Genomic DNA, 13,679 nt, shown 5'->3' on the forward strand with positions numbered 1-13,679 from the left:
TGATGAGCTTCCACCTCAATTACTGAAGGACTGGTTAACTTACCGAAATAACTTGAATCAACTTACCACCTTTAGACTTCCACGATGGATCCATACTAGCGACGATGATGTTGTTCGCGAACTGCACGGATTTAGCGACGCATCTAATGATGCCTATGCTGCGGTTGTCTTTTTACGAGTTGTAGATAATTATGGCCACGTACATGTCACACTGATCACTTCGAAAACCAAAGTGGCCCCAATTAAGCAAATATCGATTCCAAGATTGGAATTATGTGGAGCAGTCCTGTTAACGCGATTGCTAATTGAAGTTGCCAAGGTAATGGGATTGGATAAATCAGAAGCTCGCGCTTGGACGGACTCGTCTGTAGTTCTTGCCTGGCTGAACAGTCGACCCAACAGATGGAAGACTTATGTTGCAAACCGTGTGTCTGAAATTGTAACATCATTAGATCCTGGACAGTGGTCACATGTATCGACGAAAGATAATCCTGCAGATTGCGCGTCCCGTGAGTCAAAAGATCTTGAAGGTGAAACACTATGGAGAGAAGGTCCATCCTGGCTGAAAGAAAAGGAAATCAAGTATAAAAAGGGAGTTGTGAAAGAAACACAATTGGAAGCAAAGGAAAGTAAGGTTTGTTTAGTAAATACTTACACCAGTGAAGATAAAAATTCACTTGAAGAGCTCGTAGAAAGGTGCTCATCATTTAGAAAACTCATCCGTGTTGTGGCTCTCTGCAAAAGATTTGGAAAATTAATTAGAAAAGAAAAGGTTAGTCCTTGGGTAGAAAGTTTAGAAATTCAAGAAAGTTTAAAGATATGTATAAAGATAAATCAAGATAAATACTTCCACGAAGAGCTGCAAAACCTGAAAGAAAAAAGAAACATTAGTAAAAAAAGTATACTTACCTCGTTGAATCCTTTCGTTGACGAAGACGGAATCTTGAGAGTCGGCGGCAGGCTGATGCATGCTCAAATCAGTGAAGAGATGAAGCATCCCGTAGTTATCCCGAAGAAATCTCATTTCACTGATTTGCTTGTCGCTAACGCTCATGAAAGGACTTTGCATGGCGGTCCCCAGTTGATGCTTAACTATTTACGTACCAAGTTTTGGATAGTTGGAGCGAAACAGTTGGTCAAAACTTATGTTAAGAAATGCATCCACTGTATTCGTTATTCTGCTCGCGTTAAGCATCAGCTCATGGGACAACTGCCATCATCAAGGGTTACTGTTTGTCGACCTTTCTTCAAGAGTGGGGTTGACTATGCAGGACCCATCCAGATTAGAACGTCCAAAGGACGAGGTAACCGCTCTTATAAAGGATATATATGCCTCTTCATATGTATGACCACGCGTGCCATTCACCTGGAGCTTGTAAGCGACCTAACAGTGCAAGGCTTCATGGCCGCCTTTAGACGTTTTGTTGCTCGTCGTGGTCACTGTGCAGAGCTATGGAGCGACAATGGCACAAACTTTGTGGGTTCTGCACGCGAATTAAAATCGCTGTTCAATGAGGAGAAGTCGAGTTTGGCCACGGAGATTGCCTCAATACTTGCCAACAACAACACCAACTGGCATTTCATTCCGCCCCGCGCTCCAAACTTTGGAGGATTATGGGAGGCCGGCGTGAAATCCACCAAATATCACCTCAAGCGTGTAATCGGCAATTCCACCTTGACCTTCGAAGAACTGACAACCATTTTGTCTCAAATTGAGGCTTGCCTTAACTCGAGACCGATATCAAAAATTAGTGAAACGCCAGGTGATCCGGCTCCACTCACACCAGGCCATTTTCTGGTTGGAGAACCTCTGGTGTTGGCGCCAGATGTTAGCTATCAGGACTCTAATATTAGTAGTCTCCGAAGGTGGCAACTTACCCAGAGAATGACACAGGACTTTTGGCGACGCTGGTCGCGTGAATACCTAACCCAATTTCACCATCGCTACAAGTGGAATCATAAAAGCCCTGATGAACCACAAATAGGAGATATAGTATTAGTCATGGAAGATGATTTGCCGCCTTCTAAGTGGTTGTACGGAATAATAATTGAGAAACATGTTGGATTGGACGGAATTACGCGAGTAGTTTCTCTGAGAAGCAAGGGGCACCTTTTTAAACGACCCGTTTCAAAACTGTGCTTTTTGCCTGTCACTTGATAGTTAAGTTTTTATTTTTTATCTTTATCTAGTTACCTAAGTGTTGGATGCAACTAAATGTTTTAACATTGGTTTATATTATTGGAATTGTTTTATGTTTGTTTTTAGAATTAGTGAAAAATTCACTATTTTTCGTTCTGTTTCATTTCGTAATAACATTGTCCACATTGTTAGTAAAGTCTATATTGTTCTTTATATTATTTATGAAGGTCATATCTTTCTCACCAAGTAATTAGTGACTCTTGTTGTGTTTTCATGTTTTAAAGTTTTATCATGGTGGGCGGAATTAAGGAAAATTTATGATTTGTCCTTGGTGGGCGGAATGTTTAACCGCATCATACGCGTATACGCGGTGCAATGTATTGTTTTTAAAATCCGCTAGATGTCGCTGTACCGATTACTACATTTTCTGCATCGCGGTGTCAAGATTTACCGGCAATATTATGACCTTCCGTTTCCATTGTATTTTTTTTGTACCATTTGTAAGAAATACACGCTAATAAGACATTGCGGTTGTATTATTTTTGGGATCAGCTTGTTCACACCTGATTGTCCGAAAGTAAGATAATCCGTGCTTCGGAAGGCACGTTAAGCCGTTGGTCCCGGTTACTATTTACTGATGTAAGTGAGTAATCGTTACATTAGCCATGTCAGTAGCCTTTGGCGGCTCAATCATAACCCTGACATCAGGGTTGATGAGGCTGGTATTCCACCTCACAACCCACACGATAAGAAGATTACAATCTTATTCCATTCAATTCTGTGTTACGAACTTAATTAAGTTTGAGTTTAGTCAGAGCCCAGACACTCCATGCAAAAATCTTGTTGTTACCGTGTGCTGCCTAGCGCGTAAGTGCGAGCGAGACAAGCAGTCCGCGCGCTACCTTATTTCTTAACGGCTTATGACTATAGTGCAGCACCGCGGGGGGTGAGGTAAATCTAGCTCGGCATCGATACGAATTGGTGCGGGCGGACTGTCGGTTCTGTACGTAGTATTTACTTTATTCTATGGTTTAGTACAGAAAAAATAGACTAGACAAAATATAGAAAATTGTACTTCTGAACCGATCGGAAACCCATTTGGTTTTTGGGGTGTCAGAGAGCAAATTGTAAAACACATGATATCTCCATATTGTCTTACTGAGACAAAATAGATTTCTCTTTAAAGCAAACAAAATGGAAAATCGAATTCTATAGTCTCTGCTTACTCCGGTGGGAAACAGAATATGTATAAAAAAAAACAGCATGGTACCTGGAGGTGGAGGCCCCGGGCGGCGGGAAGGCGGCGCCGCGCGACCGCGACCTGCGTTCGCCGTGTCTACTGCCCGCCCTGCTGGCAAACACACGCTATCACACATATGTCATGCATGCATGAGGCTATAATTGATACACATAGGTATAAGTACCACGGAAAAAGCGCGTCAGGGTTGATGAGGCTGGTATTCTACCTCACAATACACACGATAAGAAAAAGAAGATAACTTGATTTGAACAAAACATAGCTGGCGCGGAGTGGGTGTGTTGTATATTGGCCGCCCTGCTGGCAAACACACGCTATCACACATATGTCACGCATGCATGAGGCTATAATTGATACACATAGGTATAGGTATAAGTACCACAGAAAAAGCGCGTCGTACAAAAATACGACGAAAACTTTACGCTAACTTTCTATACATTCATACACAGCGGTATACAGGGTGTTAGTGACATCGTAACGAATACTGAGGGGGATGATGATGGTCTGAATCATCCCTCAAAGTTTTCGTTACGACGTCACTAACACCGTGTATACCAATGGGCTATACTTATATTTGATCATAATAATTTGTAGATCAGCTCATGTCGAAGAGTACAATTATTTTTTCAAATTGATTTAATTGGATTACTATTTTTTAATACAATGGGAATAAAAACTGCCTATTTCTTCCGTCAGGTGTCGCTACTGTCGAGTGTTCTTAAATTTTGACAGTTCCCCGTACTATTTGAGTAAAAATTGCAAAATCATAGTATTATATCTATCCGATACAATAACACTATCGCGAATGTTTTCCGACTAACTTAATGCGATCTTTAACCACAAAACACCGCTTCGTATTAATTATTTAGATTATTCAATGAAGAAAGCAACTGTCCTGTTGCCATTCCCGCCAAAAAGTCCTTCATTTTAGATGGACAAAATGGCGAACTGTCAAAATGTAGGAACACGCAGCAGTGCTGCCAACCTACATTTGAGCTTCTAGTTTTTATCCTCATTTGTACAGTCATGAGCAATATAATGTACCCACTTTAGGACTCTGTCGCACTGACATATTTGACATTTGGTGAGACTTACAGTTCAATTTGTCTAAAAAGTTAATGGGACATGGTACCAAAGTGTATACATATTAAAGCTCGTGACCGTACAACGACCCCAACTCACCAGCGTTCCTGTGAGCGGCGGCTGTGTCGCTCGCGGTCCCGTTCCCGCTCGCGGTCTCGCTCCCTGTCGCCGCGTTCTCTGTCTCGCCCACCCCTCTCAGCGCGCTCTGTGAACCTGAACACGAAATTATAGCTATATTTTTTTTTTGTTGACCGGACAACGGGCGCGCCAGGATTACTCTGATAACTTCATACATTTCACGCACTGAATAATTGCCACTAGTAAGTTAATAGGGCTGTCCATGCTACTTTTTAGGGAAAAATAGGGAAGTGGTTACCCTCTTGCCTTCCGCGCATAGGTGATAAATATTGCGAATACGGGCAAAAGGAAATGGCTCAGATTGTGCTGTGATGGATGATATGGCACCTTCTATAGGACATTAAATATAAATGTATAGCAGCTTTAGGTAAAATCAACAGACAATAAAAGTATGTGTACGAGCGCGCGCGCGTGGCGATTTTACGTGCACACTAAAACCACCGTGCACCGTGTTTGTAGGGTTTGTTTGCGCGTGTGAAAGGTGCGACTACTGAGATGACGACATACAGTGATGGATGATAACTGTCTTTGTTACCTGGGTGACACGGCGTCGCGAGCATCCCTGCTGAAGCTTGGCGGGGCCTCGCCTCCGAACGGCCTGAGATCCATTAGTGCTGGCACCTGCTAATAGTAACAACTTTCAAATAAGCTCCAGAATAGTCTACAACAATACTTTATTTTTCACTCAATATGACTGAACAACAACTTCACTGTACAAAGGAAGGTAACAACACTCGCGAGCACGTGTGGTTTCTTCACGTCGCGGGCGAAGCAACTGACTGTCGTCCGTTTATGCACTTAACCCCACCACTCACCCCCGTACCCTGCATTCAAGATGGCGGGGTTGTACGGTGTTGCCAGATATTAAACTAAAAGTACCACATTTTAAACAATTTAATTAAAAATCATGACAAAACATTATATAAAAACCTTCCTAAGTAACGTAGCACTTCATACAAAAATCTCGTTGTTACACAAACACTACATACACATAAGCTCAGGACTATAACCTAATGGTCTAGTCAGAGGTACATCTATTGCAAGATGAACTAAGTGTGGGTACTTAGTCGAGACCTCACCGAGAATTCTGTGAGACCAACGTGATAGGTGATAGACACCATACAGGGCAAGGGAGCGCACGCAGACTATACGTCTCACTCGCACGCACAAGATAAGATGGCACACGGTAAGAAAAATACGAAATTTTTGTATATACTATCCATGGTGTGAGCTAATGTTATTTTATATGCATCACATTCACACAATCATTCGCAAATTCATACGACCACGTACGAGTACATACTTATGTGCACATGCACATAAGTACTACTGGTGACTAAATAGCAATTTATCACAGGCAACTTTTTGTCAAGGGAAGAGAGGAAGGGGTAGACCTAAGAGAACATTTATGAAACAAATAAAAGAGAAGGTGCAGGTCGTGTCGTATCAGGAGGTGAAGGATTTGGCGGGAAGAAGAGAGGAGTGGCGATTACTCCACCGACAAGAGAGCAGCTGTTAAATAAAGAGAACTTTATGACATTAAGTACGTACCCTGTCTGCATTTCTATCATCAGGTCTGTCGCCGAGCAGGCCGCGTCGGGAGCCGCCCTCGTAGCCGCGCCCGCGGTCTGCGCGCTCCCTCTCAGATCTATACGGAGCACAACATTATCTCTTTATTTCATGATAATTAATAAAATATTCCAATAGAATTTTCCCAAAACTGAGAGTAGAGAGAAAACATAGAACGCTGTCAGCTGCTTATCGTCCAAAGTCATGTAATAAAATGTTGACTAACGCAGGTTGTCATGTCATATTATAAAAGTCGACTAACGTAAATTGTCATGTCATGTTATAAAAGTAGACTAATGTAGATTGTCATGTCATGTTGTAAAGGTAGACTAACGTAGAATGTCATATCATAAAAGTCGTCTAAAGTAGAATGTCACGTAATGTCGTAAAAGTCCACTAACGTAGATTATCATGTCATGTTATAAAAGTCGGCTAACGTAGATTGTCATGTCATGTTGTAAAAGACGAATAACGTAGGTTGTCATATCATGTTATAAAAGTCGACTAACATAGATTGTCATGTCATGTTATAAAAATCGATTAACATACATTGTTGGGACAGTGGTCCTTTTGGGAAGTAGACGTTTTGGACCTAAACGGCCATGTCATATTATAAAAGTCGACTAACGTAGATTTTCGTGTCATTTTATAAAAGTAGACTAACGTAGATTGTCTGTCATGTTATAAAAGTCGACGAACATAGATTGTCATGTTGTAAAAGTCGACTGACGTAGGTTGTCATGTTGTAACGTGAAAATCGGCCCCGAAGCCGTCCTGGCCACCCAAAGACGTCTTCGGACGGCTTGAAAATGTTGGCGAATGAATCTGCAATATAGCCCGGGGATTGTGTGCTCTGTATCACATCCAGTTAATTAAGAGGAAACCTGTGCCCAGTGGGGTCGTAACGACTACAGGTGAGTCATGTCAGGGGCCTTTGGCGGCTCAATAATAACCCTGACACCAGGGTTGATGAGGTTGGTATTCACCTCACAACCCACACGATAAAAAGAAGTGGGTCGTATATAGGCTGTTTATTTTGTGTAGTGCATATAAATGAACCTGTATTTGTCATCCCGATGTGGTGATCGCCGGTCCGAGCGGCGAGGGGACTCACGTCGCTTGTCCCTCCGCCCCTCTTCACGGTCGCGGTCCCGGTCACGCCCGCGGTCACGCTCGCGACTGTCGTCTGTGGATACACAAGTTGAATGTTAAGATTAGATACGTATAACAAACATTTTTGTTCTAAATATCAGCCATCTTTTCTTTTCATAAACTGCCTATATACGTCCCACTGCTGGGCACAGGCCTCCCCTCAATCAACCAGAGGGGGTATGGAGCATACCCCACCACGCTGCTCCACTGCGGGTTGGTGGAGGTGTTCTTACGGCTAATAGCCGGGACCGACGGCTTAACGTGCCCTCCGAAGCACGAAATCATCTTACTTTTTCGGACAATCAGGTGATTCAAGCCTGAAAAGCCAAACAAAGGACAGTCTCACAAAGTGATTTCGACAATGTGCCCATCGGGAATCGAACCCGAACCTCCAGATCGTGAGCCTAACACTCTAACCACTACACCACGGAGGCTGTTATTATCTTTTCTTTATGGAACTCTATTGACAAGTCATAATTTTTGCACCCAAATCTGGAAGAAGTTGCTACCTTAGCAGTAAGGCCACCTTTTCTATGTTTGTTTATTTTGTATTCGTGTGTTATGTTCCTTTTGTGCAATAAAGAATAAGAATAAAAAAAAAATTGCCAGTAAGTTTACATTTTTCTTTTAAACTAGGTAATTATGAATATTGTGAATATGGGCAAAAGGAAATGGCTCAGCTTGTGCTGTGATGGAGCCATGCTATGGCGTCAACTAGTGCTGGTTTTCAATCATTTCCTCTTCCTGGGATATTGTTATAAAAAATGTGTATTGTATTTCTTGTCCCTAACAGGAATTGAAAGCGTTAGTACATAATATACATAACATGTCATCCCGTTTTTCACGGGGTCCGCTTACCTAACCTGAATATTTGACAGGTTTTACAGAAGCGGCTGCCTGTCTGACCTTGAAACCCGCGAAGGGAACACCAGCCCTTTACAGGTTAGGCTTATGTATAAACATCTATAAATAAAAACCTTCCTATCTGTATTACTTTCCGCAATTGCTTATAAAATGCGTGACTGGCGTAGCGTAGTAAATTTTACGAGCTGAAACCAATAACTTATAGATTTTGTTGCTATAATTCCTGGATGTTTCCTATAGTATCATGTAGGTAGGTCTTTCTTCTTTTTTATCGATAAAAAAAACATTTTCTCGAAAAGTATATCGGATTTAACATCTTTAAAATTATAACGACAATAAATATTTTAAAACATAATTCATAGATGTGTCTGTATGGTAGTTTCCCTTTATCTTGGTAACATACTTTTCTATGCAGGGGCATTCCAAAAAATATTTTGAAAGAGTGGCCCTTTTCATCGGAGACAGCATTTCGATTTACCACTCTGTCACAGAATTTTGTGAAAAACAATCAAGCTACGTGAACCACTAATCGAGGAACCGATTAGTATTTTGAGTATTGTAAGATTAACTATGTATATTTTTAGACAATGGAACGGTTAAATAAAATTCTAAAACACATATCTTATTAGAACGAAGGACAGATCATTGTCGATAAAAAAGAAGAACAACCCAGGCTTTTGTGGCAACATTTACCTGACCCGCGACGGTCGTTCTGCGCATGTCTCGGCGCGGGCTCCGCTGGCGGCAGCTCGGGCTCCGACTCGGCCTGCGAATCCTGCGGCAAACGTCCTCATTATACATAACTTGAATATTATACCAGATTCACTTGGTACCCCGACACGTTTTATCGTTTATATTTATGTATGCCGGGAATGATACCCGCTACTACGAATACCACTAAAACTAATAGACGCGACATGTGTCTACAGAGATAAACTTCGTATAGTCAGTGCCCTAATATAAAAATAGGATACATACATTTGTATGGAATTTGTATAAAATAATTAGCCATTTATGGGTTATAGATTATTTTTAGACTGATAATAATATCAGTCTGTATATTCATAAAAAATCTATAACCCATAAATGCCTAATTATATTATACAAAAAGAAAACTAGTAAGTCTTAATATACCCAGCACTCATAAGAATAGACCTTACTCATAAATGTCGAACATATCAGGGGGGTTAAAATGGCCACATCGAAGCAATTCATCCAAGAAAGCAATGTAGCAATTTGATGTGTGCGCATATAAATGCGCAATGCAAACAAATGTCAAATAGCAATATTGGTTTCTTAGATGAATAGCTTTGATGTGGTCATTTGAACCCCCCAGTTCACTTAATGATTTGACTAATTTAGCTAAGTTTTGTTTACTAATGAGGGACATTCCAGAGTATGTCCGTCAAAAACAATATAGATGACTCTGTACATATTTTCCTTCATTTAACCTTATAATGGCCCCGATTCCCGCACACACCTCCTAATTTTATTTTAAGTTATACCCGTCATTTTCTTATCCGCCGAAAAGGAAAGGGACGGATGATTGTCAACAAGTTAATTTTAAAATTAATGGATAACCCGTGCGAATAAAACAGGCATCTCACTAGTATGCAATCCGTTTGATGTGCTATCTACTGAACTCTGTCGGGTTATTGGCCGATGTAAAATTTTTAGACGGTTGTTTTAGATTTCTGCTTAAAATTGACTTGTACTCCTTAAATTTTATGCCTGTCGATTACCCGTCCCTTTCTTTATCAACGGATAAGAAAATGACAGGACTTAAAATAAAATTAGATGGCGTCTGCAGGAATTAGCACCAATGTCATGGATAACAAACATGCATCTTTTATCTTTGTTTTTGGATATAAACATGACCCTTTTTATTACACCCAGGCACAATTACATCTTCCACCCACTCTATTCTGATCAAAATAAAGAGAAGCAATATAGGTAGCAACATAATTCTATACACAATATGATCCAAATATCAAGCACTAATCATTGTTATATAATGCTTCTGCCATTATGTATTATATTTTGGAATAATTATGTACCTGATTAATGAGAAAATAGATAATTATCACATTACAAGCTGTACATTGCTATCTATTCTGTTTTTGATCAACTTAACCTGGAAAATTCCTCATTAAGATAACAAACCAACCTTGAAAGGCCCTTACTTAGTTAAAAAGTGCCAACTTTGATTGTTAATTTCTATAATATTAAATATGTATTCTAGGTGAAGGTATATATTTCTTCGGGTCTTTCTACCTGATACTATAAATAAATAAAGTAAACAATGGGGATTCCGTGGTAAAAGGACTATGGGCTGTACAACTCTTAGAGCGACCTACTTAACTAATGGCACATAAAAAAAATTTGAATAGTCATTAGTTATACTAGCCTGTAGCCAGAAGTACATATTTTTAGTATAGTTATTTACTAATTGGTCATTTCACAATAATTTGATTATCATTCATCATCATCATTAAAATTGTCATGTTGTAAGTTATATTATTAATTCTTTTATATTATCTATGTTCACTCAGCATGGTGTTTAATTAATTTTCTATATTGGTAACTCAGTTGCTTTAATAATACAGGCGTACTATCAAACTTACCAAGCTTTAACTTGAATTGATAAAAACAAGAAAACATAGCCAAGAAAATATATATATAACAAAGTTAAGTATAATAAATAACACTTGTTTAACTTTCTTTTTCTTAAATTGACAATATCTTTTTGAGAATTGCCATCTTATTGGTACATACTTACGTGACGGCATCAGTAGAGGAGCGGTGCGCGGTAGTCGCAGTCTTGAAGGGCCTCAGCTCGGTACTCGAGGGGTATTTGACTTTTGTTTTGTGTCAATTTACAAATGGGTAACATATAAAATAATAAAAGTGTTAATATCATCGTTGAAAACAATACAACGAATATTGTTTTAAGATTTTTTTTTAAATGATATATAAAATAGAGCACGAAATACAGAGAATATGATAATTTTTGAGCAAATATAGATGGACTATAGCTATATTTGTATACTTAGATGGTACTACTTTATCAGTTCAGGTTTATTTAGTTTACATGGGAAATTACCTCGCTCATGTCCATGTTGACGTCATCGTAGTTAGTATCGTCATCGCGGCGACGCGAGCCCCCGTAGCCGCCACCCGAGCCCTAAAATATCAGTCTATTGTCAAGCAAGAACGCAGATTAGTATCAAATCATTAACTATATTGAGACATAACATAATGGTGCGGATGGTCAAATTTACTTCGAGAACTACTTGCTTCGAGAACACGAATGCTTAAAGAAAAGTAATAAATAGAAAATGTATTTGATTTTTCAAGGACTCGTATTAAATTTTATGAAGAGTTCTTACCGCAGTGTGATGGCCCCCGTAGCGCTCAGTTTCGTTTTCATCATCACTGCCGTACCCAACGAGGGAATCCATTTTCGTGCTTACTGCCGTTATGAAGAAAAATATAATCAAATTTTCACCACAATCAACAAAAAATCCGACAAATATAATATCGCGGCAAAGCAATATGGCGGCGACGAACTTTTTTTTTTTTAGTGTTGTGTCTTCGATAGTTAAAAAAAGATCTCGTTATTTTTCGTTACGTAACCGATTTTTAATCAAAAAATAAAATATGTAATATTAATTTATGGAAATTGCACAAAATGAAATAATTTAATTCGAATATAGGTATTTTTATCAGTTAAGTATTTTAAAAATATCTTAATCGCGCGCGCGTGCGCTATAGCGAGTATCGATGAATAAAATCGATTTCTAGATAAGTTAACCCTGTTCGAATACATGCTTTAGTAATTTGTCATGTATTATAATTCAAATTCTATTTTCTTTGTCGTGTTATTATTAAATTCTAATCTCGTAAGGATTTCGTAGATATTGAAATGTTTTATGATACTCACTTCAAATGAGTACAGAATAACAGTCGGAATATAAATTTTGATATAATGTTACTGTCGACCAAAATATTATAATTGTAAAAGTCGTGTATCCGAGTGAGCCTGTTCACTTCTTTCAAGTTTTTCAATATGGCGGACGCATTGACCGCCGTCGAGACGTCTGCCTTTTTTCATTACGAAATAAGAATTATCTCGCTGTTATTTCGTATTTGTGAGATATAAAAGTGACAATTTGTACCTGTGTATCCTTTGTGAACAATTAATAATTGGCCAAAGTGTTTCGGTAACCGACATTCAGCTGTAAAAATGGTAATGATAGTTTTTTGTTTTGATACTTTTTTCCTAACTTTACTTTGTTGAAAAAAAAACATTTTTTATGTTTTTCGTAATTATTTTACCAAAAATACAGTAGCAATGTAAAGCTTACAGTCTACTCTCTTGCTGTAGACCTAAGAATTGTCTTTTTTCTGGGATTTTTTCTTTGTTTTCAAGTTTTCTAACCAAAAAAAAATGTCAGTGACTGAAGGTGTTTCTCACATGTGATGATTTTGGTATGTTTTGGTCAAAGACGATGATCTCTTTGTGTATGCGGAGGTTCAATTATGCAAGTTGGGTGTGGCTGTATTGATTTTCTTGGAAGGTTCTAGGTATAGAGCTAGGGCACGTCTTATAACTGCACTTTGCCTATGCAAAGCATACCTTGTACAATGCGGTAAGGGGCATGCGGGATCAATGTTTACTTCGAAACGTGGGCTTTCTTATTCAAATAAGGGGGTTTTATCTCTTCTTAAATAATCGCGCTTGTAAATAGAATGAATAGATTTACCATTTTGCCTGTTTGTCTGCAGTGACATGCATTTTTGAAACTATGTTTAGTATAGAATGGTACTTATCACACGAGGAAGTGCAATGCCAATAAAATAGCATTGTAAAACCTTTGTTATCAGTTATGTAAGTTTAACTGTGGAATACAGTGATTGCCAACACCAGAATATGTATTAAAACAAGTGCCAAAACATGGTTATGCTATACACATACAAGCAATAGGATTTTAACATTTTGTGTAAGACTAGAGTTATTGCACTTGGGTTTCACAATATCACTGTTTCCTGTGTTATTATTTACATTTATATGAATTTCATGGTATTTTTATATAAACCATGTAGGTACTTCCATGATTTGTGTTTATGTTAGTACTCAACAAATGTGGGCTTTATCACAGCTATCAACTAATGGTAAATACCACAAAATAACTTCTTATTTTCTGATTATCTACACATTTATTACAAGGACAGTTAAACAAGATGGAATTATTTAATTCTTTCTTTTGATGTTCAAATATACCTACCTATAATGCTAATGTGAAACGGGTTTTATAATTTTTATAGAGAATACTGGATTGGTAATAGCCAGAAATTTTTAAGTACCTACCTATTATTGCAACAGTACATTATTTTTATATTTTATGTACCTAAAATAATTAGGGCTAGATATAAATGAAGACATAGTAAGTCATTGAGGTTATAGGTAGTTTC

At 38.6% G+C, this 13,679-nt stretch overlaps 2 protein-coding genes across 7 annotated transcripts in view; one reads left to right on the forward strand and one right to left on the reverse strand.

The window, feature by feature from the left end:
- Nucleotides 1-11,743, reverse strand: part of LOC126376262 (arginine/serine-rich coiled-coil protein 2) — a 30,335-nt gene extending 18,592 nt beyond the window's left edge. For 2 of the 5 annotated variants that reach the window (XM_050023564.1, XM_050023561.1), the window contains exons 1-8: nucleotides 11,594-11,743; nucleotides 11,308-11,388; nucleotides 8,898-8,979; nucleotides 7,248-7,374; nucleotides 6,171-6,267; nucleotides 5,155-5,243; nucleotides 4,581-4,694; nucleotides 3,411-3,491 (exon numbers count right to left, since the gene is read on the reverse strand). In XM_050023564.1, coding sequence (XP_049879521.1) covers nucleotides 3,411-3,491; nucleotides 4,581-4,694; nucleotides 5,155-5,243; nucleotides 6,171-6,267; nucleotides 7,248-7,374; nucleotides 8,898-8,979; nucleotides 11,308-11,388; nucleotides 11,594-11,665 — 743 coding nt within the window. In that variant the 5' untranslated portion in view covers nucleotides 11,666-11,743. Of the gene's footprint in view, nucleotides 1-3,410; nucleotides 3,492-4,580; nucleotides 4,695-5,154; nucleotides 5,244-6,170; nucleotides 6,268-7,247; nucleotides 7,375-8,897; nucleotides 8,980-11,307; nucleotides 11,402-11,593 lie in introns of all 5 variants that reach the window. The other 3 variants (XM_050023563.1, XM_050023562.1, XM_050023565.1) reach the window with 3 other exon arrangements.
- A 529-nt stretch (nucleotides 11,744-12,272) lies between these two features.
- The window catches only part of LOC126376196 (protein strawberry notch), a 40,582-nt gene continuing 39,175 nt past the window's right edge, over nucleotides 12,273-13,679 (forward strand). For both annotated transcript variants that reach the window (XM_050023435.1, XM_050023436.1), the window contains exon 1: nucleotides 12,273-12,453. In XM_050023435.1, the coding sequence (XP_049879392.1) occupies nucleotides 12,451-12,453 (3 nt within the window). In that variant the 5' untranslated portion in view covers nucleotides 12,273-12,450. The remainder of the gene's footprint in view (nucleotides 12,454-13,679) is intronic.

The sequence above is a fragment of the Pectinophora gossypiella genome, chromosome 20 (assembly GCF_024362695.1).
Source record: "Pectinophora gossypiella chromosome 20, ilPecGoss1.1, whole genome shotgun sequence".
NCBI classification, from domain to species: Eukaryota; Metazoa; Arthropoda; class Insecta; order Lepidoptera; family Gelechiidae; genus Pectinophora; species Pectinophora gossypiella.